This window comes from Gigantopelta aegis, unplaced genomic scaffold, assembly GCF_016097555.1.
Source record: "Gigantopelta aegis isolate Gae_Host unplaced genomic scaffold, Gae_host_genome ctg2864_pilon_pilon, whole genome shotgun sequence".
Lineage (NCBI taxonomy): Eukaryota > Metazoa > Mollusca > Gastropoda > Neomphalida > Peltospiridae > Gigantopelta > Gigantopelta aegis.
Window position 1 is genome coordinate 56,850 of NW_024533069.1, and position 27,474 is coordinate 84,323.

General features: G+C 32.6%; 1 protein-coding gene across 1 annotated transcript; it reads left to right on the forward strand.

Moving 5' to 3' along the window:
* Window positions 1-15,324: 15,324 nt before the first annotated feature.
* On the forward strand, window positions 15,325-16,050 carry LOC121391708 (ankyrin repeat domain-containing protein 29-like). Its single transcript, XM_041523245.1, has one exon. It carries the CDS (start codon window positions 15,325-15,327, stop codon window positions 16,048-16,050), a length of 726 nt encoding a protein of 241 aa, XP_041379179.1.
* The last annotated feature ends 11,424 nt before the right edge of the window (window positions 16,051-27,474 follow it).

The following is a 27,474-nucleotide window of genomic DNA, read 5'->3' on the forward strand; positions in this document are numbered from 1 at the left end:
TACTTCTAAACAAGGTGCAAGAATTAATCACCTAAATGAAAATGGCTTAACTCCACTAATGCTAGCTATGCTAGGGGACATGAAACAAGTTCTAGAAACACTAATATTAGCTGAGCTAATGTTAACTTTCAACATCATGAAGGCTGGACACCACTTACAATAGCAAGTGAAAAAGGTCATACAGGGCTTGTTAAGCTACTGCTTAAAGAGAACGCAGATGTGAACATCCAGACAAAAAATAGAGTGACCGCCCTAATGTTAGCTAGTCTAAATGGCCATATAGAGGTTGCTGAACTACTAATCAATGCTGATGCAGATGTTAACATTCAAGAAAAAAATGGAGTCACTGCCCTAATGCTAGCCAGTCAAAATGGTCTATACCAAAGTTGCTGAACTACTACTTAAAGAAAATACAGGTGTGAATATTCAGGACATAAATGGATGGACCGCCACAATGATAGCCATTTTAATGGTCATACTGAGATTGCTGAAACTATTACTGAAAGCTGATGCAGATGTTAACATTCAAGAAACAAATGGAGTGACTGCTCTAATGTTAACCAGTGAAAATGGTTATACAACAATTGCTGAACTATACTCAAGAGAAAGCAGATGTGAATATTCAAGAAAAAAAAGGATGGACTGCACTAATGAAGCCATTAAAAATGGTCATACTGCTGTTGCTGAACTACTACTGAAAGCTGATGCAGATGTAACATACAGGGAAAAAATGGAGTGACAGCCTTAATGCTGGCCAGTGAACATGGTCACTCCCAAGATGGCTGAACAACTACTCAAACAGAATGCAGATGTTAACATTCAAGCAAAAAATGGATTTTTTGCGTTAATGCTAGCTAGTCTGAATGGTCACACACAGGTTGCTGAACTATTGCTGAAAGATAATGCAGATATTAATATTCAGACAAAAAATGGATGGACTTCCCTAATGATAGCCAGTCAAAATGGTCATACCATGTTGTAGAATTATTACTCAAAGCAGATGCAGATGTTAATATTCAGGATGAAGACGGATTGACTGCCCTATGCTAGCAAGTTTCAAAAGGGGATACTCAAGTCATTGAACTACTACTCATGCTAAAACAGATGTTAATATACTGGCAAAAAATGGAGTGACGGCCCTAATGATAGCTAGTCAAAATGGTCATACCCAACTGGTTGAGCTACTAGTGAAAGAGTTAGTAGACATTGATGTTCAGGAAAAAAGTGGAAGAACAGCCTTAATGCTAGCTAGTATTAAGGACATCTTCAGTAGCTGAGTGTTTACTGCAATCACATGCAGATCCTCATATAAAAGCATCCAATGGAGCAAACAGCATTTTCATAGCAGCTTATAGTGGTAACAGAGACCTTGTTAATATGCTCTTAGATAAAGCTGAACCCACTAATGATGAGATTGAAAAAGCAGTAGTACTATCATGTTATGGTGGTCACCCCAGTCCATTACTTCCTCTCAATGAACTTCCACACCTCAATAATCATCAGAGAGAACTATTAGACTCATGTGTTAAAGGAGATTAGGTGTAATCATAATGAAAACTTAGACCATCCAGATACTCCACTGGTATTGGTCTTACTCCACTCATGGTAGCTTCATCATGTGACATATTGATATAGTGGATGCTCTCATACAAGCTGGAGCTGATGTCAATAAACAAGAAAGTCATCTTTGGTTCACACCTTTGTTCTTTGCAGTAAAATAGGACGGTCCCTCTTTAATAGTAGAAACACTCTTAATGTATGGTTGCCAGTCCTAATATTATTGCCGCAACTAATGAAACTCCATTGGATGTAGCTACCAAAGATAGTGAAACATTTGAAATGTATGCTATTAGTGAGCTATTAATCAAATATGGAGTCAGACAACATTACAATCACAGGGAGGAAATAAATCAGAAGCAAAGACATCATTTCTAACATTTGATGAAATAAAAACCACACCTAAAGCATTGCAAACAACACAAAAATGTCAACTATAAAACTCTTTGAAGATAAAAGTGATACTCTCAAGAGCATGACAAAGCAAGAATATCAAGTTTCTTCATCATTTATTGATTTTATCACTTAAACCACATTTACTCATACATTTAGAGATATCAGTGTAAAACAAGATAGCACAAAAAATATCGAGAAGAGATAATTTTATATGTGCTGTCAATATTAACTAATTATATTTGTTATTGTATACTGTATGTCTTCTAGCTTTTTTTGCTAAATGAAATGTAATAATTTCCAAAATTAATTAAACTTTAGAACTAAATCATCTCTTTTCCAACTTATTCAAACAGAAAGAATAGCACAGAAATGAAACTATTATTCAAGAATGCTTTTTAAATACCTATAAATAAAAAACAATCCCGAGAAGAGAATTGACTTTTGATCTCGATTAATTAGAATTTTGGAACTAGTTTTATATTATAGCTTCAGCCTTGACAGATTTTTAGGATAAAAACTAAGCACTTTTTGTATCAAACAAGCTGTCAATATAATTATGTCATCATTTAGTTATATACTTAATTGTCAAAGAAACATTTATGGTCATAGTAAAGCCATTGACTTTATCAAAAGGAATAACAACCCTGTACATACCTGGTGAAAATAGTCATTATAAAGTAGTGGAACTGCTACTTCCATGTACAAGTAGATCCTGATAAACAAAGCAATAATAGAACAACAGCACTTATAATAGCCATTTACTATGGTAAACATCAAGTGGTTGAAATTCTATTCAAGGAACAAGTTCATCTTAATATTGAAAATAAGTTAACGGATCACCACCCCTTATGATTAGCCAGTCAAAATAGCATTGGTTTCTTTTTAAGTGGTGGAACTGCTACTTTATTACCAACCTAATCCTAATATACCAAGCAAAAATGGAAAAAAAACCTTGAAATAGCCAGTCAGAACAGTCACTGTCAAGTGGTGAAGTTCCTACTTAAACAACAAACTGATCCTTAAATCCATTTGTCACAAGTGGTAGGACTGCTACACAAAGAACATGCTGATCCTAATGCTCAAACATTAGCTGAGCAACAGTATGTGAAGGAGAGAGATGATGGTATAGGTTATACACTATTAACAAACTAACTGGGTTAATCTCATTATCTCTTAACTGGCTGGTAGTATTTTCAGTGATTATAACAAAGTTCATTCTAGTATTTGTAGCATATCCTTACCTTAGTACAGTGAGTAAAAATAAATATAAGAGCAAAAGTATATGCTGTATAAATAATATACATGTTAAGACAGTAGAAACAGTATATATATTTATCTGGTGATGTTGAATTCAGATACTGTATACAGCATAATGTTAGGACACATGCAGGAGAATGAAGGCAATCAAAATGCAGTGTTCACATTTATTAATTTCTCTCCACTATTTAATATAATATATATATATATATGTATATTGTTTTGAAAAAGTGTCTGAAAGATGTCACTAATGAAATGTATACAGAAGGGTTAATATCAAAAAATTCAAGGATTCACCCAATTATGACAGTGTAATTCATGAGTTTGAAGCAGGGATGATATATATGAAAGACATCACTCAGTTAGCAAAGTACTCCCAAAGCGTTTTAGATTCTCTCTTACGAAGACAGTCTGTAGTATATTGAGACTTATTATGTTGTGTTATCTATGCTTGTAATTATTTGTAAGATTTGTGACGTCATTGATACATTTATATATATATATATATATATTGTATTCTGCCATTGTTGTAGAGAGAGAGATTAAAGATATTCAATTCAGTGAAATATATACCTAAGGTAGTCGTCTAGACGGAGTTACTACATAGTCAAAGTGGTCCTGGCAGATTTGGTGTCAAACAGTGGCTAGAAATGAAAAAGGATGTCTAGGAGCTCCATAGCATATCCTGTCAACTTACTGTGGTAATGAGACAAAAAAATGAGTATAAAGATGAATGACTTTATTGTTTCACACTATCAAGAATAAAAAGATGAAATGGCAAATTGTCACTTGCAATACACACTACCATTCAGTTTACAACCCAAAAGAAGAAAAGCAAGTTCTACGTTCTTTAAAGTCTCTTTCAAAAAAATTCATAACATTAATGATGGCTGTTCAAACAGTCCTTGATATTAAGTCAAATCAGCTTTTACATTTTTCGATATGGGGTAAACAACAAATCAGCAGGGTTAAATTGTATCTGAGTGATGAACTACATGTAAATGTGGACACAATCTTTAGGGAAATTCATCCCCTACTATGACTTTTATTGATTGTGAATTGGTTGTGGAAATTAGTGAATACTTTCTAAAACCCAAAATTGCAAGAGGGTGGTAAAAACTAAACACATAATTCATGAACTATATAAAACTTTGACTCAGAAAGAAGTCTTTGAGACTCAACCACAGTCAAACAGCTCAAAGATGACCTGAAAGAATTATACTTCCCACATTGAAACAATTTAGAAAATATGCCAAAAATTTGCATTACACTACAAGTATCATTGGTATGATGCCACTATTGAAGGACTTCATTTACTAATTAGACATCTACTTCCTTACAGATTGAGACAATCACATGCTGCAGTATATTGAAATAGAGACAGGTTCAATTTCAAATAAATTACATCATCATAAATCGCAAGTTGATTTTCTTACAGCTAATGCTTTTAGTGGCTACAGTTTATGCATGTCATTGGCATGTATATTTAAAAATTTATGGTTAACGCATCTTCAAAGATTATGGGAATGAGGATTTTACTTTTGATAGTACTCTTCTCAAAGCAGTACAAGTTGGTCATGTTGATGCAATTATTTTTTCTTCTAGAGTTAGGAGGTAACATTGATGATGTCCTGATATTTACATTCAAGACAACAACATTACACTGCACTAACAATAGCTTGTGAAATGAACTTGTATACAATATATAATTATCTACTTCAACAAAAAAAGTCCATGAAACACCTTTCATTACTGCCCCTCGACATGTCTGTTCAAAGTAATCTGTCACTACAATACACATCATCCCACAATCTCTATTAATAGCAATGATAACATAGTGGCTGATATTCAAAAGCTTGATCAGAACTTTGTGTCCCTAGTAACAACTATCAAAGAGAGATTTTTCTGTAATGATTAAAAATGGGTCATGCCAGTTAGTAACTATTGCTCAACTATTAAAGAATACACTGAAGAGAAAGGGTTGACTAAAGTCGCAACTATCGATGAACTATTTAACAAGATTAGGTCACACTATCATTTTCTTAAATGGTCACTTAATTGACACCTTGTACAACACTTTCTCTTGGAGAGATATTCTTCAAATTTGAATCAAAGAGTATTCAGATGAACTCAGGAGTATTTTGAAAAGTCAACTAAATTAATAGATATTCAGAATGCTAGTGACCAAATACATCTATCAAAACAAGATGTCACTGAGCTAACTTGTAAAATTATCATCAAACTAAATGTCATATGGAAACAAATGACATTAAAGACGTCTACATATTCTAATTAAACTGATATATTTGCAGAAAAGGAAAACATCTAAACCACATTCACATCGAACATGAATCACATGTATCACATTCCTAGCACCTAGTGTCACAATGCCATTCTCTTAAAGATATGGCAGTAACTAAAAGTGATCTTTCCTATCAAGTTTTGGCATCTTTAAAATGTACATTAACAACCATTCTATCATAGTAAATGATGAAAATTATAGTTTTATGTTTGAGCATTTCTCTTCTACAAGCAGCAAAAGATGGCCTGATAAATGATGTGGGATTACTACTGCAGTTAGGAGCTCATATCAACTATCAATGCAAAGAAGGAGGAGCAAAGACAAATGAAACAGACAAAGTTGTATCAACACAATCCACAAAATAAATGTTCATCATCTTGGTGGAAAAAAATGGTTGGAGAGCCCTTATGATATCTAGTGCAAATGGTCATTATCAAGTAGTGGAACTGATTCTCAAACAACAAGCTGACCCTAATATCAATTGCAAGATGGACAAAAAGCACTTTACATAGCCAGTGAAAATGGTCATTATCAAGTGGTGGAAACTGCTACTCAGACAAACAGTTTTTTTTTCTTTTTTTTTTTGATCTTAGCATACAAGATGAAATTGGGAGAACAGCCCTTATGATAGCCAGTCAAAAAGGTCATTATCAAGTTGTGGAACTTCTTCTCAAAGAACAAGTTAATCCTAATATTCAATTGCCAAATGGAGGAACAGCCCTTTACTTAGCTAGTCAAGAAGGTCATTATCAAGTGGTGGAATTGTTACTCAAAGAACCAAACTGATCCTAATATACAAGATTAAACTGGAGCAACATCTCTTATGATAGCCAGTCAAATGGTCATTATCTAGTGGTGGCACTGCTTCTCAAAGAACAAGCTGTTCCCAATATTTAATTATCAGATGGACGAACAGCCCTTTACTTAGCCAGAGAAAATGGTCATTATCAAGCGCTTCTTAAACAACAAGCAGATCCTAACATACAAAATGAAAATGGACAAACAGCCCTTATGATAGCCAGTGCAGAAGATCATCATCAAGTGTTGAACTGTTTACTTAGTCAATTCTAACATCATTAGCAATTATGGAGAATAACAACTTTAGTCAAGTAGAAGGAAGGACAGAGCAGGGAGGCTATTATTGAAGGATGACATTTAAATATTTTGAATAAAAAATAGCCTCAAAGAAAACAATTGATTTTCATTTTCATGATTAATTGGATTATAAAACTAGTCTGTATATTATAACTTCAGCTTTGACTGACTTTTATGGAAAAAACTAAAGCACTTTGTTGTAAAAAAGCTGCCAATATAGTTATGCCATCACTTAGTTATATATTCAAATTTCAAAGAAACATCTAAATGGCAACTATGGTCATACTGGAAGTATCTTTTTTTTAGTTTTTTTTTTCAGGAGTTAGGAGAATAGGAGCTAAATGTGATGTTGCCCTTCTTGAATGACTCATCTTAACCTAATATTCAAAGCAAAAAAGGAATGACAGCCCCTGTACATACCAGTGAAAAACGGTCATTATAAAGTTTTGTGAAATTGCTACTTAGAACAGTTAGACCTATATTGGATGGTTAAAGCTATATTTTGATCACAGTAATTATTATTGTATAATTTACCTGATGCAGAAGTCACACACTTGTGGGTCTTCAAGATGTTTTTTTCAGTTGTTTGTACGCTTAATGAAACTGTTTCCCTGATAGTAATACAATTATGTAAAAATTTTTATAATATCAATGTATATAATATAATTATTAACAATAATAATATATTCTATAATTATATGGAATAATTTTTTGTTATTGCCAGGTGAAGCAAGCCTGTTCATCTCAGTGTTGCTTCAGTGGATTTTACAATCTAATTAAAAAGTAAAGATGTTTTTCTTGGTCTTGGGAAAGTGTTGCTTGTGCACAATGCAATAGGATTTAAATAACTATATAATATTTTTGCAATGCAATAAAATTTATGTACATTATTCAGCAGATAAAAAGAATAATCCAACTACTGTTAATATTGTTTTATCGTAATTGTGTATGATTATTATATGATACATAGATATTAGCAACATATAGGTGTCCCATATATTGTATACATTATTATATGATACATATATGACTAGCGCATACAAGTTTCTCATCATATATGTATACATATAAGATTAGCGCATATAGGTGTCTCATATATTGTATACATTATTATATGAATACATATATGATTAGCACATATAGGTGTCTCATATATTGTATACATAGCATACAAAAAAATATATATATGATACATGTATGATGAGTTCATACAGTGTCTTATATTACTATTTAAAGTGTGATAAATATATGAAAACGTATCATATATACAGCTCATATATGAGACAGGTGTGATCAAAAATCACACTTGTAGCAAATTTATACAAACAAAACTTAAATCACGTCAGATATTAACCAAATTACTATTGCACATTTATGCTTGACTGAAAATTGTGTATCTAACAAGTAAGTATAAAATATAACAGCTAAAACAAATGGCCAACAGTAATAGTCAGGCCAAGCTCTTACTCAGAGATCATTGTTGATTTCCAATATCAGAGTAGTAATGAAAAAAAACAGCCCTGTATGCAACCAGTACAAGTGGACAATATCAAATGGTGGAACTGTTACTTAAAGAACATGTGTTAGCAGACATAAATATTCAGGTAAAAGATGGACAAACAGCCCTGGTCATAGATAGTACAAATGATCATTATGAAGTGGTGGAATTGTTAATCAAAAGAAAAAGCTAATTCCCAATTTCAGGATAAAAGATGAACCAATGTCCTAAACGTAGCCAGAGGAAAAGGCTATTATCAAGTGGTAGAAGAACTACTCCAATCCCAATATCAATACAGACAATGAAACAATGGCTCTGATGGTGCCATGCAGTCCAGGAGGCATTATAAACTGTCAAACTACTTAATATTTAATGAAGAAGTATATATAAATGTGTGTACTAAAACATGATGAAGTTTTTGTATTCTTGTAATCTATTACTAAAATTGAAAAATTAGTAGGTTATGTCTCTACATTGATTTACTTGTAAGTGACATGTATTTGAAACAATTGAGTGTTATCTTTATTCATAATAAGCGAATACTGCTATGAATTGGTACTGTTATCATTTCACCATTATGACCTTATTTGGTTGAAACCACACCCATTATTAATTTCCAATAATAATGTACATGTATGATATAATCTTATACCTCATGTTCATTGGTTTAAGACAAATCTTGCATTTCAAATTAATTGATAATTATTACCTGAAGATATTTGTAAGTCTAAAGTATTACTTGTAGTCAATTGTTTAATGTTGTATATACGTTATTGATTGTATCTAGTAAATGACTTTTCATTGTATCAGTATAAGCTAGTACTGATAAGATACTAGATGATGAACTTTTGACTTAGAACTATATTATATCACTAAATGTTACTGATGATAGTATAATATAAGGTACATGTTACATATGTACATTTAACTAGGCTGTGTTGCCCCTATATATACATGGATAGAGGCAGACATTAATTATTACTACAGTTAAGAGTGCCATGCATTGTAAGAGATCTAATTAATTATTAATAAGGGTGTGGTCAACTATTAACTGCATTGATTGTTATTATTGTTCCTATACACACACAGTAATATAGTCATCTATGTTTATATATGGCAGCTTCAAAATAAAAGCTGCTTGCAACTAGCAGCTTACAACAGAAAGGGCATTTGAGTAGACGCAAATTAATTTTAATTTTTAGCTAGTCTAGGACCCAGTTTAACCCATGTATAGCACATTCTGTTGACTATGATAATATGATTAAAGAGAATAAATGATTTATGAAATACTAGTTATTGTATAAGTAATATAGACATTTTAAGTCAGTCTAACATCTATGGGATAAATGTTGATGTAAGCTGATATGTTGGATATATTAATTAGTGATAAATGGAGTTTGACCAAATAAGGTAGCAGAATGTTATTACAAATTGCTTTGTACACTATTGACATCAATTGTTGTAAGTTGTTTTTTAACTCATTGTCTACACTATATACTATTGTTCCTGTCAAAGCTGCTATGAGTAAAATTACACTAACAAGTAAAGCAAAGCAACTCCTCATGTGATATATAGCAATATAATTATAAATGTATGAGGCTAGCCTTAAACAAAAATCAGTATAAAACTATACTATGTACATAAAATTAAGCACACTACACTATTGAATGTATGCATCACATACTGTTATCTATAAGGGAGTCTAGACCCTATCATAATTTAACTATGACATGCAACTATGACAATGGTACTCAAGTACTATAGCTATGACAATAGTATAGTGTCTGTGAACGCTCAGCAAAGTTTTATCAGTGTATATACTGTACTATGCATTAATGCAGGTTTTTACCCTTCATGGATGTTCCTCACACTGATCTGATATGCACTTATAATAGCATTTGTCATTTCAACCAATGTTTTTGTCACCATAGTTTCATCACTACGATGTAAACCCAATATTGAGTACAACAAAAACTAGTCTAATACTATATGTATAAAGCCAACTAAAGTGAAAGTAATCTTGTGTTCATGGCTTCAATTGATCATGAACAGATACTATTACAACTGAACTAACTTAGTTAGTTCAGTTATTATAGTATCCATCTCTTGCTTATGGTTTCAATTGCTGGGCAATAAACCACAAATGTTACTATATGGCTTCTAGTTGGCTTTAAAATATTGAGTTAGACTAGGTTTGGCTTTGTGGTAATTCTGTATTGGGCTTACATCAAATAGATGAGCCTAAGGTAGCAAAGGCCTTGGTTGAAATCATAAAATCTTTTTAAGTGATATGTCTATTAACTACGGAACTAAAGATATCAGTTTTGTTATAGATTTCATTTTACTATATAATCTTGTCCATAACAATATTTTTTTGTAGTTACACAAGGGACCAAGGGACATTGAAGTGAATAACTGTATAACAACTGTGTTTTTGATATCATATTACAAATCATAATTATATTCATTAATGATAAAAAATTACTATCTTTGTCATGAGCATATGTCCAAATTTCATGATCACGTGAATTATAACAATATTCATATAAAGTTAGTGTTACGTGCAGTGTCAACTGAAATTTGTGATAAAAATCTTGCCTTGTCTATAGTTATATCAGTTGCAGAAATGACTGATCATGAAATTAGTCCTATGGGGTATTGATGAAGAAACTGTAACAACGTCTCCTTCAGAAGGTATATATAAATACTAAATATCTACATCTTCACATCAATTGTATAACAATTTTTTCAGTAGTTGTAGATATCAATAAGCTGTGCAGAACACTGCAGAATGTACTTACAAAGCAGTTCAGTTCATTAAATGGTGCTTTAAAAAACTGTCTCAAAGATGTTGCTAATGAAATGTGACCGGATTTGCGAAAAGGGACCACTTCTGTCAAAAACAAAATTTCATGTATGGACAGAAAAAGTGATGGTTTCAATCTTTTGGAGAATTTGAGTTAAACCAAAAAACGAAGAGAATAGTTCCTGACAGTCATTTTGAAGCGTCTAAAGCGAAAGTTCTTTCTAGCTTTGCACGTAGAAGCGTTCGCGTTATCAAATATTAGTGTACGGAATGCGGGGGTGGAAAATTAAATTCCACTTTTCTCAAAATTAATTTTTGGTAGTAGCCACTCTATTTCCGTTTATATCTCGTGTCTTGAGCAACGTATGCATTTATTCAAAGTATCAAACAATTCAGCATTATCTACACTTTAAAATGGTATGAAAAAGTGAAAATGACAGAAATGACTCAAGTGGTCCCTTTTTGCATATCCGGTCACAAATGTTTTCAAAAGTCTTAATCTCTAAAGTAGTCATGAGTCACCCACGTATGACAGTGTAATTCATGAGTTTGAAGCAGGGATGATATACATGAAAGATATCGCTCAGTTAGAGGAGTACTGCCAAACGTTTTTAGATTGTCTCTATAACGGTAGTCAAGGTGGTCCTGCAAGAGGTGCTGCACAAAAATTTGGCTGAAGAATGGAAAAAGGATGTCCAAGAGATTCATAGCATATCACTGTCAATTTATTGTGGTAAAGAAACAAAACAAAGTAAGTAAAAAGATGAATGACAAGTAATTTTAACTGTTTTCACACTATCCAGAACAAAAGAATGAAATGCCAAAGTGTCATTTGCAAAAATCACTCTCAATTCAGTTTAGAACCAAACAAGAAGAAAAAGCAAGTTCAATATTCTTTAAAGGCTCTTTCCAAAAGATTTGCAACTTTAATGATGGCTGTTCAAACAGCCCTTGATATTAAGTTACACCAGTCAAATCAGCTTGTACATTTTGCCAGATGGCTTCAAGAACGAATCAGCTGGGCTAAATTGCATCTGAGTGATGAACTAAGTGTGGATGAAATCTTCAAGAAAATTCATCCCTATTATGACTTTATTGACTGTGCGTTGATCGTGGAAATTAGTGAACAGTTTCTAAAACACGAAAAATTTCAGGATGGAGATGAAATTAAAGACCTAATTCATGAACTAAATGAGCATTTACACGCAGCAACAGTCTTCGAGACTCGACGACAGTCAAACAGCTAAAAGATGATCTAAAAGAATTATACGACCACATCGACAAAATTTAGAAAATATGCCAAAAATTTGTATTGAGCTACAGAATCGATGGTATGATGCCACTATTCAAGGGCTTTATTTACTAATTAGACATCTACTTCCATACAGATTGAAACAATCACTACTTCAAAATATTGACATAGAGACAGGTTCAATACTAATAACTTATGTCATCCATGAATCTCAAGTTGATTGCCTTATAGCTTATGCTCAAGGTCGGCTGCAGTTTTATGCGTCTCATTGGCATCTTTGGTCTAAAAATTAATGGTAAGCGTATCTTTAAAGATGACGAGAACAAGAATTTTACTTTTGATGGTACTCTTCTTGAAGCAGCAAAAGTTGGTCATATTGAAGCAGTTCAATTTTTTTCTTGAGTTAGGAGCTAATGTTGATGGTGCACTTTTAGAAGCTGTAATTGTTAGTGATATTACATCAGCTCAACAACTCCTAGAGTTAGGAGGTAACATTGATAACATTCTTCTTGAAGCAGCAAAACATGGTCATAGCAAAGCAGTATGCTTACTTCTCAAATTAGGTGCCAAGGTCAATTACCAAAACGATGAAAACAAAACACCACTAATGCTAGCTACACTAGGTGGACATGAACAAATTGTACAAACTCTAGTATCAGCTGGAGCTGATATTTATATTCAAGATAACAAATACACTGCACTAATAATAGCTTGTGAAATGAACTCATATACAATATGTAATTATCTACTACACACAAAGAAAAATCCATGAAACACCTTTCATTACTGCCTGCCGACATGTCTCTTCAAATGTAATCTGTCTACTACAATACTCATCAGCACATATCTCTATTAATAACAATGTGGGGGATATCCAAGTACTTCATCAGAAATTTGTCCCTCTAGTATCAAATATTAAAGAGCGATTATCTCAGATGATTGAAAATCGATCATGCAAACTAGTCACTATTGCTCAACATATTGAGAATACACTGAAGAGGAAGGTTTACTAAAGTAGCAACTATCGATGAACTATTTACAAAATTAAGTCACACTATCATTTTCTTAATTGTCACGTAATTAAAGACCTTGTACACTTCTTTCTTTCAGGAGACATCCTTGAAAGTAGACTCAAAGAGTATTCAGATGAACTCAGAGTATTTGAAGAGTCAGCTAAATTAATAGATATTCAGAATGCTAGTGACAGATTACATCTTTTTATAGAAGATGTTACTGAATTAACTTGCAAATTATCATTAAATTAAATGTCATATGGAAACAAATGACATTAAAGGGTCTACATATTTCTAGTTAAACATATATTTGCAGAAAAAGGAAAACATCTAAACCACATTCACATCGAACATGAATCACTATGTATCACATTCCTAGCACCTAGTTCACAATATCTATCTCTTAAAGATATGGCAGTAACTAAAAGAGATCTCCTCTATCAGTTGGTATCTTTGAAATGTACATTAACAACTATCCTATCATAATCAATGATGAGAATGATAGTTTTACATTTGAACCTTCTCTTCTGCAAGCAGCAAAAGATGGACTTATAGAAAACATTGAATTACTATTGGAGTTTACGAGCTCAGTTTTCTTACCAATGCGAACAAAAAGAAGCCCTTATGATAGCCAGTCAAAATGGTCATTATCAAGTAGTGGAACTGCTACTCAAACAACAAGCCAATCCTAATATTCAAAATAACAATGGAGAAACAGCCCTTATGATAGCCAGTCAAAATTGTCATTATCAAGTGGTGGAATTGCTACTCAAACAACAAGCTGATTCTAATATTCAAAACAATAATGGAATAACAGCCCTGTACATAGCCAGTAAAAATGGTCATTATCAAGTGGTAGAACTGTTACTCAATCAACAAGCTGATCCTAATGTTCAACTACATGATGGACAAAACAGCATTATATGTAGCCAGTCAAAATGGTCATTATCAAGTGTGGAACTGCTACTCAATCAACAAGCTGATCCTAATATTCAAAACAATAACGGAATAACAGCCCTGTACATAGCAAGTAAAAATGGTCATTATCAAGTGGTAGAACTGTTACTCAAACAACAAGCTGATCCTAATATCAAAGAAGAAGATTGGACAGCACTTATGATAGCCAGTCAAAATGGTCATTATCAAGTGGTGGAACTGCTACTCAAACAACAAGCTGATCCTAATATCAAAGAAGAAAAAGATTGGACAGCACTTATGATAGCCAGTCAAAATGGTTATTATAATGTAGTGGAATTGCTACTCAAACAACAAGCCCAATCCTAATATTCAAAATAACAATGGAGCAACAGCCCTGTACATAGCCAGTCAAAATGGCCATTATCAAGTTGTAGAACTGCTACTCAATCAACAAGCTGATCCTAATATTCAAAACAATAATGGAATTACAGCCCTGTACATAGCCATCAAAATGGTCATTATCAAGTGGTAGAACTGTTTTACTCAAACAACAAGCTGATCCTAATGTTCAACTACTAGACGGACAAACAGCCTTATATGTAGCCAGTAAAAATGGTCATTATCAAGTAGTGGAACTGCTACTCAAACAACAAGCTGATCCTAATATTAAAGAAGAAGAAGATTGGACAGCATTTATGATAGCCAGTCAAAATGGTCATTATCAAATAGTGGAACTGCTACTCAAACAACAAGCTGATCGTAATATCAAAGAAGAATATTGGACAAAAGAAGAAGAAGATTGGACAGCACTTATGATAGCCATGAAAATGGTCATTATAATGTAGTGGAATTGCTACTCAACAACAAGCCAATCCTAATATTCAAAATAACAATGGAGCAACAGCCCTTATGTTAGCTAGTCAAAATGGTCATTATCAAGTGGTGGAATTGCTACTCAAACAACAAGCTGATCCTAATATTCAAAACAATAATGGAATAACAGCCCTGTACATAGCCAGTCAAAACGTCATTATCAGTGGTAGAACTGCTACTCAACCAAAACTGATCCTAATATTCAAAACAATAACGAATAACAGCCCTGTACATAGCCAGTCAAAATGGTCATTATCAAGTGGTAGAATTGCTACTCAATTAACAAGCTGATCCTAATGTTCAACTACCAGATGGACAAACAGCCTTATATGTAGCCAGTCAAAATGGTCATTATCAATGGTGGAACTGCTTCTCAAACAACAAGCTGATCCTAATATCAAAAAAGAAGAAGATTGGACAGCACTTATGATAGCCAGTCAAAATGGTCATTATCAAGTAGTCAAACTGCTACTCAAACAACAAGCTGATCCTAATATCAAAGAAGAAGATTGGACAGCACTTATGATAGCCAGTCAAAATGGTCATTATAATGTAGTGGAATTGCTACTCAAACAACAAGCCAATCCTAATATTCAAAATAACAACGGACCAACAGCTCTTATGATAGCTAGTCGAAATGGTTATTATCAAGTGGTGGAACTGCTACTCAAACAACAAGCTGATCCTAATATTCAAAACAATAACGGAATAACAGCCCTGTACATAGCCAGTCAAAATGGTCACTATCAAGTGGTAGAACTGCTACTCAACCAACAAGCTGATCCTAATATTCAAAACAATAACGGAATAACAGCCCTGTACATAGCCAGTCAAAATGGTCATTATCAAGTGGTAGAATTGCTACTCAATCAACAAGCTGATCCTAATGTTCAACTGCCAGACGGACAAACAGCCTTATATGCAGCCAGTCAAAATGGTCATTATCAAGTGGTGGAACTGCTACTCAAACAACAAGCTGATCCTAATATCAAAGAAGAAGAAGATTGGACAGCACTTATGATAGCCAGTGAAAATGGTCATTACAATGTAGTGGAATTGCTACTCAACAACGAGCCAATCTAATATTCAAAATAACAATGAAGAAACAGCCCTTATGATAGCCAGTATGATAGCCAATCAAAATGGTCATTATCAAGTTGTAGAATTGCTACTTAACCAACAAACTGATTCTAATATTCAAAAACAATGATGGAATAACAGCCCTGTACATAGCCAGTAAAAATGGTCATTATCAAGTGGTAGAACTGTTACTCAATCAACAAGCTGATCCTAATGTTCAACTGCCAGACGGACAAACAGCATTATATGTAGCCAGTCCAAATGGTCATTGTCAAGTAGTGGAACTGCTACTCAAACAACAAGCTGATCCTAATATCAAAGAGAAGAAGATTGGACAGCACTTATGATAGCCAGTGAAAATGGTCATTACAATGTAGTTGAATTGCTACTCAAACAACAAGCCAATCCTAATATTAAAAATAACAATGGAGCAACAGCCCTTATGTTAGCATGTTCAAAAAGGTCACCTTCAAGTAGTGGAACTGCTACTCAAACAACGAGCCAATCCTAATATTCAAAATAACAATGAGAAACAGCCCTGATGATGGCCAGTGAAAATGGTCTTTATCTAGTGGTTTAATCTGCTACTTAGTCAAGAAGCTGATCCTAATATTCAAAACAATTACGGAACAACAGCCCTGCACATAGCAAGAAAAAATGGTCATCATCTAGTGGTGGAACTGTTAGATAAAGAGAAAGCCAGTCCTAAACAAAACATCTTCCAAAATTGAGGAAATTCTTTTAAGAAATGATTTCTAGTAAAGCATGTAATAAAATCTATTAATGATGTGCTCTTGTACACCTAGACGAGGGAACATTGATGGTAGCAAGTAACAACATATATAGCTAGATAAATTTTCCTTATAATAGTTATTACTCCTTTGCCTAAGAATTTTGAGCAACAAGTCTTCCAATAGTATACAAAATTGATAGTTAGAGTAAGAAGAGTTAATTATAAGTTGAGATTGCCAGTAATAAGATGTGGTGAATAAATACAGCAAAATAGAACAGTGTTACATCTTTGTTCATGCTAGTACACGCAGTCATTAAATAAATCAATTTTACAAGTAATTTGTGATAATCTTGGTGGTTTAATAAAATCCTTGCTGCTTTAATTAATGGTGAGTGGTGTTAGCTATGAAAAATAACTAATTTGTAAAAGCCCACTAAAGGATTGTAAAAAAGAGTGTTTATATACTTAAATGATGTGATTAGGGTCTTTTTTTTTTAAGAACATAATTGACATTATAGTTATGGAGAATTACAATTGATTTTATGTGTCATCCTATATAGGAAACTTACTCCCACATTAGCAGATTATGATATCAGTAACAAAAGTTGACAATTTGTTATATATAGCGTCTAGTAATACTTCACATGCCCAACTACATGGATGGACATAGGTATACAAATAAATCATGGTAAAGTATAAAAATAGCTGTTGCCTAGTCTAAAAGCACAATAGAATATATACTACACACAATTTGAAACAGAGTATACTTATAATTTTATCTACACTACATATACAGTGAAAGACAATCAAGAGGTAGAGGAAATTGTGTGTCAAATAATAGGAAGTGAAAATTTGAAATTATTGCTAATTTCCTAGCTAAAATTATGTAAATATCAGCAGTTTTTGACCTAAGACAATAGCTACATATACCTGGTTAATAAATTATTCACTAATACAACTAGTTTTAAACTTCAATAATAGTTAAAATCACTTGGCACCAAGTCAGTTTACTTTATCTATAATTATAACTCAGAATTTTGTTAATCTACTGATTTTCTCTTTGGTTCTCCATTAAATGAATTAAAGGTTACACATCAATACTGTCAAAGCATATTGATAACTTTAGATCCTTTTACTACTATTTGTTGCAAGTAATGCTTGAAATGTTGAGTAGCAATTTAAGACTGGCTCTTCACATCAACTTAAAAATCTTAATATTCAAATGTCAGATGAGCTTTGTATGATGATTATCCAAAAGCTATAACTTTTCTAGTACTCATTAGTTGACATGATATACAATGCCATATACAAATCTGACTAATTCAGTCAAGAAAATTGAATTCGATTGCTAGGTCTTTTGTTATGGGAAGTAAAATAGGACTACATTATTAGGAAATTACTATATATAATAACGACAAATCAGTAGGTTCATTTTTTTAAATCTTATTATGTTTTGTTTGTAGCAATCCATATCTTAAAGAGTAAGTAAACAAATACGCATGTCTCTATAGGTTATATGTCATTAATTGACTAATGGGTGTTATGTATTAAATTGTTCACCTTTATCTATTAAAAATTAGACTGGCAGATATATGTAAAATGGAAAATTTTACTTACTATAGTAATAAAACATTCAATGTTAATTAGTCTATCTGCTAGCTGTAATAAATCCTTCAGTAATTCTGTAACCTTTGTTAATTATACGATTTATTAAGTGCAGTTGCTGACTGACCTGGGAATTCCAAAAGTTTGTCTCAGCTCATCATTGATGTCTACAGAAATCACGTGAACAACGGAGGTACCACTGCTGAGCTTGCTTCAGATGATATCATGTACTAGATATGTCGTCTCTTGATGTCTTAAAACGCGAATTCCTTAGACCAGACTTCACACAGTCAAAATTCACTTTGTGTTTCTCGCCAACATCCGCGACAAATTTTGGCGGTCATCACGTGAGAAACTAGGCCCCTCCCTACTAGAGAGACTTTCTAGTTGACTCTAGTAAAATTATTCAGTAACATTGTTTCTCAATTAAGATATAGCATTATGTGTATGTTACTATACATTCTGTACATTAGATAATTGACTAGCTTCAGTCACTGTGACTATTATATAAGTAGACCTCACAGAGTTGTCCAAATATATTGCATAAACAGAAATTTTGTGTAGTTTAATTAGTCCCTTTATGCTCACATGATAAAAACAATGTACAACTGACACACCCACTTAAAGCATCAAAAGTGATTGATTTAAGATAATCCTTATATTTGAAAGTATATATATATTAATATCTCCAGGTAATCTTATTAATTAATTCTGGTAGTATTAAACTTGGTACAAAGATTGTGATATAGACTAAACTACAGTATCATCTGTTAACATGACCTTTTGACCTCTGATAATTATCTAATCATGTACGTTTTCTATTATTGCATTCATTTTTTAAACACTGATGTCATAAATTATTACTTCTGCGCATAAAATCCAATATTAAAAGTATATATATTTAACCAATACTGATTATTGCACTAAATCCATACTCTATAGATTATTTTTTTACATTTAAACTGATACATTCACTTCGTAATTTTCACTTGAAATAGTTCAATAATGATCTTAGCTAGAGAGTATATGTAATAATGTCTATTTATCATTTAAATTAACTTAGTATAAACTGTCAACAAATCATTACACTATATGTCACAAGTCCATTAACTTCTATAAATAGATCTATACCAGGGCGGATCTAGGAAAAAGTTCTTGGGTGGGTCCTGAGGCTAATTATTCATAGAGGTGCGATTAATAATCTTAACTAATTAAGGTGTGGTCTATCAATCATCACTGGGTTGGGACAAAATTTTAGGGTGGGCCTGGCCTCCCCTGGCCCCCCCATAGATCCGCCTCTGTCTATTACACAAATATAGTGCATTATTAGAGACTTTTGTCTTAGGTCATTTCTTGTTCATCAATAGAGGATACTCAGTGTTTTATATGTTGCAATTCTTTGGTCATCCTTTACTTCTCTGCTTCAGTATAAAGCACTCCCAATAACCTTATGATTATGACACATTATTGTGACGTCATTATATAATTATCATTTGTATTTTAATAATTATAGGGGCAGTTTTATTATTTTACATCAACTATTGATCGCACTGTTTTAAATAATAGCTTAAGTGAGTCAAATTAACTATTCATTTTTTCATATTGTCTGCTAATATTCGTTCATGTTAACTTGTACTGATAACAACTACTTTTCAGGTTATTATATTGTAAAAAAAATGTTCTAAAAATTAAACATTCTAGTATTTAGAGCTTTTGTTTGTTCATTTTTCATCAGTTTGTTTTCATTCTCTCTAAATATCTCTAATATGACAAGATCAAATTTTCTAATAAGTAAAAGAAAAATAGATACTTATTCTATTAATAATAAATTATGACATCAGTAATAAATGAGATGACATATACATGTTATATCGTTTAATAAATCTTTTATATACCCAGTACATAGATGGATGTAGATGTACATGAAGAGCTTATATAAAGTATATGTAACTTTATATAAAATTATAATCTCACAATGCTACTATCTAGTCTGGAAGCACAATAGACTATAGAATATACACTTATTGAAACAAGTTGTGTAGATGAAATCATGTCTCAAGCTATATAGTCATATCACACAGTGAAGGACAGACTAGCAGTGGAAGGTGTGATTGTCAAGTGAGAGGAGGTAAAAATTTGCAATAGCTAAAATTATCTATACATCAGTTCTTCATAACCTCAGACAGTACCTAGTTACTTCACTGTGATGAAGTAAAATGGGACCAAATAAGAGGAAAGTACTATACATAATTTAGTTAAGAGAAGGTGCTGAGGTTTAATAATATACATGTATATTAAGTGTTTCATCATATTTCAACAAACCCATTTACAGTATGATGTTTTCTAAAACTTACTTTGAAGTGATTTCACTGTTTTGGGACATAAAAAGGATTACAGAACATATCCACATAAGCTGTGTGAATTTTCTTAAATAACTGCATATGTGCGAGTATGTGATGTATGTGTGTGAAGAGAGCAAGAGAGGGTGACAGTATAGGTTATACACTAATGACAAACTCACTGGGTTAATGTCATTATCTCTTGACTGACTGGTAGTATTTTCAGTGATTATTACAAATTTCATTCTAGTGTTTGTAGCATATCCATATCTTAAAACAGTAAGTAAAGGATATATACAAGAGTAGAAAAATACACATTGTATAGCTCCAAATTTTTGTTGTGCATAAATTTGGGAGGCATCGAAAAATCAAAAACTTGTTATTCATAGAAATTTTAGTCCAATATTTAGAAATAATGGGCAGGTCCTAGTCATTTGTGCATATGCTTATTAATTAAGACGTTGAATCTTTGATGTTGTATTTTCTCAAAGAAGTCAGAGCTAGAGAGAAAGAGAATTGGCTATGACGTCATATGACTACTTCAAATATGTTTTGTAATGAAGCTAGCTAGTGTTTAAAAATATCATAAATCGCAAAAATTTTATCAGGAAAATTAATCAATGGAGTTTTAGCTGCCAAACTATGACATTTGGTTCTAATCCAATATTTGGAGATACACAGTATTTATTTATTTGGTAATCAATACTAATCCAGTTCTACTTTATTTATGCAAAAAATTGTCAAGGGCTGGATTAGGTGATTACAGATTTTTTTGAAAATTTGCCAAATTAAACCCTGTAATTTTACTTTTTAATAAATTTAATTTGCTGAACATTTGTTGAAAGTAGATCCTCCTTAAATTTTATTTTTACTGAAATTACTAAATTACCTATCCACTTAGAATACATTGGAATATATTACAAGTAATGAGGATACATTTTGTATTGGTTCAGAGGGATAAAGTGGTCCTAGATAGTGTTCTCTGAAATCAGTAGCTGCTCTAGCTGTACCCACTGAGATACTATAGTAATAATAATAGAGTAAAGAAATAAGAGATTGCCCATGAACTACTATAAAGATTCTAAATGTTTCTGCATAAATATGTACTGGTAAACTTAGAGTATATTCATTATACAATTAGACAGTGCTATCATTTCATAACAGAATGAAGTTGACACTGCAGAATACAAATACCGTAAATGTCAAAATTTTCACCACTCAAACTTTCGCGTGTAAAATTTTCCTGAACTCATAATTTCATGTTTTGTGTCAACGCGCAAAATTTTGATTATTAATTATTAATTATTCACGAGTCCGTATTTTCGCGTTTTGTGTCAACTGCGAAAATATTAACTACCTCGAAAATTTTGACGTTTACGTGGTATATAATAATTGAAAAGGAAACTCAAATGTCTGTCAATGATACAACTATAAATCTCTAGATTTAAGACAGGTTTTAAAAAATCCTGTAATAAGATGTGTGTATGTTTTTGTGGCATAACAATGGTATCATTGACTTGAATGCTGAAATTAGTACTATGAGATATACATATATATACACAATGCCATTTGTCAATTGCTGACGTATTCACTTTCAAATTACAATATGACCATCAAAGTTTAAATATATCAGACATTAACCAGATATTATATAGCTATATATATGTTATACTTCACTAAAAACAAATTGTATTACAACGTAAGCTTAAGTTATGACAACTAAAAAGTGGCCGGTTGTAACAGTATGGTAATGCCATCCAATTCAAGGCTATGTGGGCAAAGTAGACCACAACGTTAGACTATATTAGGTACACTAGTATGATAGATCACACTCTGATTAGTAACTTATAACTTATAATTTATTAATATTAATAGAAGAAGGCTCACTTTTTCTTTCAATGACATCAATAGCAGTAGGACTATATGATGAAACTGCATTTCATTCACTGTCTCTGTGACTAGAGGCTGTCCTCAAGTAGAGAGGAAAGTTCTAACACAAACACACAATACAATCACATATATCAGTGAGTAGCAATAATAGCTTACTTCTTTAGAGTAGCTGCCACACAGACTATAGCCATAATGAAGAGTGTAAATATGGGTGGAGTCATCCAAATTGACCACGCCTAGATCAACTGTTGATCATTATGGCAGAAAGTTTGACACCATTGGAACAAGAACGTGCAGAATTTGGCGCTCTCTTAGAGGAGATACGAGGTAAATCTCTAAGAGTGATCCATCGTACTGGTCCAGAGTGATCTCTGTGTATTTTTTCTGCATGGTGTGGAGGAAGGGCTTGTCAGTTTAAGCATCAGATCAGAGCGCTTTACAAGATAAGTAAGTTCATTAAACTATCAGATTGTTTGTTTGATAAATCATATAAGTGCCGTTGTTCCTCCATACTGTTAGTCCTGGTTCTAGACCTCTCTATACAGTGTAGATATTACTATGCTATAGAATTGATAAGAACCTGCTTTACAAAGCCTGCTGGCTTTAAGGAAGTAGATGTGACTTTAAGGGTCTATACTTAGTTTGGAAATGCTAAATGATAATTTGACATTAAAAATGTTCACTATAATAAATACAATTATTAGTTGATAAAAATTGATTTAGTATTGAATTAGGGTATTCTATTAATTTTTTTTTCATTAAAAATATAGTTCATGTATAATCGATTTTCCTCATAGCAATTAAAACAGTATTTTGTATATATAACTTAATTCCTGTTAACACTAATAGTTATTGCTACTATAATGACATCACTTCCTTGTTTTCTTACAGAGTTGATATAGTAGCTGTAGACTTACTAGGTCATGGTGACATTCCAGCTCCTAACCAACCCAATCTATATACAGTAGATGAGGTAATGTGTCTACTTACATCAATATGACAATCATTAATATTTATATTGCTTATGGCATCACTTATGAGTAGACTATTAAACTGGTTATTGTCTTTCCACAGCATTTAGAAGATACATATGAATAATTTATGAACAACAAGAAAAGTCAAGAACATTATAGTAGCACTTGTTATGGTGCTATACCACACCTGAGGTGTTAATGAAACGGCTTAGACAAGAGGGACAAACACGAGTGTAGTTGGGGTGTGGCTATTATAGCTCTGGGAACTAAACTTCCTCTCCACCTTCAGGGAGCAGGCTAACAAAGATACCAGCGTTTATTCAAGGTGACCATCTTGTAATAGAAATGTTGATACGAAATTTATCTCTCTCTCTCTCTCTCTCTCTAGAGTGGTTGAGCCATTAGTGGGGTCCTCAACAAATGCTACAACTCTTTTCTGCTCACACAAGACCCTGATCTCATAACTTTGAAAAATGCTTTAACTGACAATAATCGACATGTTACGGTGATGAGAGTGATTGGAGCAGATTGTGCTAATCAAGAAACTGGACTGCTGGATACATACAGATGAAAGAAGGGAATCGCAGATGATATCAATTATCACATTATTATCTGTTGATGGGTCGTCGGGAAGATGGCATCTTTGCTGTTGACAGTTTTGCGGCAAGTTGTCAGGAGATCTTTGAGGTCTCTTGAGAGAAATTCATGTAATGAAAATGCTGGCACAGTTTCTATGTTAGAGCAACCAAAACTGAAAAAAAACAGAAACTGGTAACAAAGATTATTTCAGAATTAATTTGACTTTTATATGTGAAACCACAATGAGAAAATTTTATGTTATAAAATAATTCATATATTAAAATCTTTATCTATATCATCATACTTTTAGGATAAGACAATGAAAGTTGTGAACGATGTGTCAAGATCTGCAAAGCAGAAGTTAATGAATGAGGAAACCCCGAGGTTATACGGTATACTAAATGACCAGTTCATATTTGAGTATATGTTCATACAGGATGCATGTACGATGCCAGGTTCGTTATTACAACATAGAAGAATAGATGTCATGTAATTATTTGTGGGCAGTGTATATATTATTTTCATGGTGAAGGACATGATTATCAGTATTGCCAGGAGCCTATAATTATGTGCAGCTTGAATGAAAAGAAAAAGTCTTGACTTGGCTACTTGGTCGTTTCAACAACGTTATGTACTTGGTTGTTCCAGTGATATTGTCATAGTTTTTTTGTTTATTCATAATGTTGATAGGACATCTCTATTCTAAACATATGGGATGTCACAATAGACTCTGTTGTAATTATGTGGAGAAATTATTGGTTAAGACTGATCTTTCATCTAATAAAAAAATGTGCGTTTATTAGTAGTGGGCATGCATATCACTGTTAATGGTTTATGTTTTAGTTTGTTACTTTCGGTTGGTTTTTGTTGGTGTATTAGCAAAAGTAAACGTCCTACTGTTTTGATGAGCTAAATATATTAATGGAGGATTGATTGTTCAGGGTAGCTATTGTTAGAACTAATAATACTTTATGTATGAGCATGTCTGGTTACTATGTTATGTACATCTAATGACAAATGACTTAATTCAAAGGTACCTCTATTCTACATACACATCATGTGACTGCTTATCATAACAGACACGAAGCACAAGCAGTTCAAAGTCAAACAATATGGTTTAATCAAAACATTGCATGTGTAATAGTGGGTGTTCATGATTGGATGATTAGAATGAATTTTAAGTAAAGATTTTATTGATTGCACATAAGAATGTGAAGCTTGCCACTTAAGGTTAAATTAAGCTTTTGTTGTTAACTCGGCAATAAAATACATGTCAATCCTGCCATAAGTTTAACTGTTTTTTTTAGACAGGTATACCAATGATCTAGTGTAATAAAATAGATAAATTTTACTGGAGGTCAGTGACTGTTATTTCTCAATTTATTATGCTAATTAATTTCAATTTACAAATGTTGTTCTAAGAAAATATAAAAATTAACATTATAAAAAATTATAATAAACTTTTTTTGAAATGAATTGGCTTATCATTTTTATTAATCAACTAAACTGACGGAATGTTCTATCTTACAACCAAGCTAATTTAAGGATATTTGGTGTACTGTTACTCTAGCTCCACCTTATCACACAAAAAATCCTTGAAACCACAAATATTTAAGGGGGTGGTTATCTAGTACCTTAGGGAATGTGCCGACAATGATATGTTTTAACTTGACAGAGTGACGAGCATTCAATGACTTTACTCAACATTTGTTGGTATTCTTGTAAAATATCTGTAGAAGTAACAAGATCTCCTAGAAAGTGAATCTGACGGAAAACAGCAAAACTATAATTATTTCATTCTCGTTGACACTCTGACATCTGAGCAGGCTATGGTACATATCTATTATATAACATCAGTTCTACTGTATATTACAGTAAACTACGTTGCTGCTTTTGAGTATTGTCTCTGCAGTCCTAATGCGTGCTTGCATAATCGTATGACTTACCTAGACCTTGTCACAACATCTCCTACTATATTGCTGATTATGAATCTTACTTCACTGATGATACGATCTTCTACTTGCCTAGAGGGAACTCATACTCTACAAGATATATGGAGATCAGTAATGTAAGTAATATAACACTCAGGGGACTGGGTCATATAGAACAAGGCTTCCATGAGACTGTTATGCAATCACCTCAGTAATAAGGTGTAGTGATTACAACATGTGTGGTATACAATTTAATAATAGTACAAGATATTGTATTGAAATCATTAACCATAGCAAACGGTGAGTTTTTCACTGCTATCAGTAACCAAGCATAACGTACCGTAAAAGCCCATATTAGTCTATTCTTTGTTGACAGTGTGATAATGTCACATTAGAATGTGTATCAGTCCAGAATGGTTCAGATTATGGATCTGTTTACAGTCAATACTTTCGATATCTTAATTGTAAATTCCTCATTTGCTAATCAAGAGGTGCGTCTAAAAAAGTATGGAGGCAATGCGTTCATGTTTATGATGACCAGCGTACTGGACTATTCAGATTTTAATATAAAAAAATCAATTTTACACTGAGTTTGACAGGAATGGCTTGGATTTTTTGGTATTTTACTAAAAACGAAGCTAAAGTAATTATTGAAAATTGTCATTCTCACACAATATGGTTTTGTACGGAGGAGGAAGTCAAATTATATCTAGTGGGAATGGTAGATTAGAGCTTCGTAACTGTACTATACACACAATAAGGCATTATGGAGGAGGACTGTTCATGCGATCATATGGGAATAGTAGTATTGAGTTTATTAACTGCACTATTTACAACAAACACTCCATCCTTTATATGGAGGAGGACTGTTTCCTTGTTTCCAAAAGAGGTGGTAGTACTGAGTTTCGAAAATGTCTATATATACCCATACGCATATATTGCATACAGGAATGGTTGTTTATGATTTTCGAGTGCTTCTGAATCAACAGGTAGCTTTCATTTTACAAATAGTTTTAGTTCATTCAATAAAAAAACTAACCACCTTCGATGTATACCGAAATGCTGTGTTGTTAATAAACTTCAATATGTTTTTTTGATTCCACAAATTGAAATATTGTAATCTACCAACAACTGACGTTTAATGGGTGCAATTGCAAGTTAACATTTGATAAAAAAAGCATTTTGTGCAAATGAATTCAGGTATTATGGTTGGAGGTATTGCTTCTACATGAATCCTCCCCAAGTATTTTTAAAAGGAAAATGCAAGCATATATTTGTCAATAATTCATGTGCTAATAAGTCGGTGGAGGAATCTTGCAGAGCAATTCTTGAAGTAGGACATTGAAATAGATGTCCTTTAGAGTTATTTCCTCGTC

Coding starts and splice junctions, on each gene's coding strand:
- LOC121391708 (XM_041523245.1), top strand. CDS start 15,325: ATGGTGGAACTGCTTCTCAAACAACAAGCTGATCCTAATATCAAAAAA.